Below are 2,305 nucleotides of genomic sequence, written 5' to 3'. Positions count from 1 at the left end.
GCGTTCGAGAACTAACCTAACCTAGGTTCGAGAACTTCACCCGAGTGCTCTTCCTCTCATTTTATCTTACTTTCGTATTTCTGTCACTCTAACGCTGCGCTTCATGCGCATTATGCGTGGAAACGGAACGCACCCAAAGTATCTCATTGTGTACATGCGCAGAAGCAACGTGATAGATATATAATCAGTGTAGCTCCATAATACAGTTATTTTAACCTATTCTATCCTTTAATGGCTTCTGTGAAAAAACCACGTGTGCATGTAATATTTTGTGTGAGAAAAGTGATATAAATGCATGATACAAATTGAAGTAAGGAGAAAAAATGCCACTGAAATGTGCTGTCGTACAGTGCGAAAGCACAGTAACAATTAATGGAGAAAAAATGAAAAAATCTCTTTTTTAAAGTAAATATTCTTTAAGTATTATTTAATAAAAATAAAATATATGGTAGAATTATATTGCTGTGACGCTGCCATGTGTATATCTTACAATTACAAACAGTTCTAAATGTATTAATATTAATGTTAAATAATTTAGATTTCCTTTGGATATACCAAATTTATTGGAACGCTGGATAGCAGCAATTGGTAAGAAAAATTGGACACCAAAATCAGCAAGCCGCATTTGCCAAATACATTTTAATAATACAGATTTTTCCAAAACATCAAAAGTGAAAAGATTGAAAGCAGATATTATACTTACTCAAAATTTATATCAAAGTTCTGATGAAGATTCGAGTAAGTATATTAACAATTATATACAATTATATAAATCAGAAAATATTTAATAATTATATATTTATTTTTATTTATATTAGATCCAAGTGATTGCAACGTAAATCTTGAAATTTTACATGAAGTAGATACTGCTAGCACTGCACAATGTAATATATCTGATGTAATGCACATGATGCAGCCAGGTAAAAAAATAATTAAATATAATATACATTAATTGAAAATTAGAAAATTATTTAATTATTATATTTTTTTATATAGAAAGCATAATTAAACATAATTAAACATAATTAAACATAATTAAATTTGATAATCTTTTATTGACGTTATTATTATATATTTTTATTAATTTTTGTAATGCAAATTATGTATTTTATTTTAGGCTTAACAGAATCTCAAAAACCTCTAGCTACAGATACATTACAAAGAACAAACATAAAATATTGTAAATTGGAAAATGAAAATAAGGAACTTAAAGCAATAATCAGTTGCTTGAGACAAAATTATGAAAGACAATTAAATAATCAAGCAAATATGTTCAAAAATCTAATAGAAAAAGAGAAAAATAATTGCAAAGAAAAACTTATTTTAGAAAAAAAGAAACTGAAATTATTAAATAGAAAAACAAGCCGAAAAAATATACGGATTGATAACTTAATGCATCAATTAAAAGAATCAAAAACAATAAGTAATAAAACATATGACATGTTAAGTTCTGATTTGGGTTGTGTATCTGCTCAAATATTTAAAAATAATCAAGAAAATAAAAATAAACAGCAAGGAAGACGTTACTCTGAAGATATAAAAAGGTTTGCCTTGACCTTACATTATCATTCTTTTAAAGCTTATGAGTTTTGCAGGTCAGCATGATATTTGCTTCTACTTTTTCTTAATTTTTTCATATCTTTAATTCTTTATATAAATATTTGCATGTTTTATGTATAGACATTTATTCATTGAGTGTTTACGATAATCGAATTGGAGTTAGTACGAGTTAGTTTCACTAGGGCTGAAAAATATGATAGTCACAAGCATCTAGTATTTTCATGATTCGTTACAACTTAGTGCTGTCCGATAAATCGAGTAGAGTAGAGTAGAGTATAGTTAGGGTAGTATAGCGGATAGTATATGTATAAGAATTAACAGGTAACATAGTTTCGTAAAATATATAACAATAATATTACGAAACAATGAGTTGTTACATGAGTTGTTTTAGAAAAATTAGAAGCACAAAATTAAATTATGAAAAACATTATGTATTTGTGAAATATCCAAAAGTAGAAAACAATTCTTCTAACCTATTATTAACCTATTATTATTGAATATTTTATAAATACATGATACCTTTTCATAATTTAATTTAGTGCTCCTAATTTTTCTAAAATATAATAAATTATTGTTTCGTAATATTATTGTTACATATTTTACGAAACTATGCGATCTGATACTGTTAATTATATATATTCTATACACTATACTACCCTAACTCTACTCTACTCGATTTATCAGACAGCGTTGAGTTGTTATAAATCATGAAAATACTACATGCTTCCCTTATAGAAATATCATA

General features: G+C 26.4%; 1 protein-coding gene across 1 annotated transcript; it reads left to right on the top strand.

Annotated features, from left to right (window-relative positions):
- The first annotated feature begins 399 nt into the window (after nt 1–399).
- Nucleotides 400–1,851, top strand: LOC116850254. Its single transcript, XM_032828296.1, has 5 exons — nt 400–405; nt 539–588; nt 673–738; nt 819–920; nt 1,118–1,851. The coding sequence occupies exons 4-5, from the start codon at nt 902–904 to the stop codon at nt 1,603–1,605; spliced, it is 507 nt and encodes a 168-aa protein (XP_032684187.1). The 5' UTR covers nt 400–405; nt 539–588; nt 673–738; nt 819–901; the 3' UTR covers nt 1,606–1,851.
- The last annotated feature ends 454 nt before the right edge of the window (nt 1,852–2,305 follow it).

The sequence above is a fragment of the Odontomachus brunneus genome, unplaced genomic scaffold, assembly GCF_010583005.1.
Source record: "Odontomachus brunneus isolate Ranch 3 - 2012 unplaced genomic scaffold, Obru_v1 Obru_scaffold_139, whole genome shotgun sequence".
Taxonomy (NCBI): Eukaryota; Metazoa; Arthropoda; class Insecta; order Hymenoptera; family Formicidae; genus Odontomachus; species Odontomachus brunneus.
This window is presented reverse-complemented; position numbering and strand designations above follow the sequence as displayed.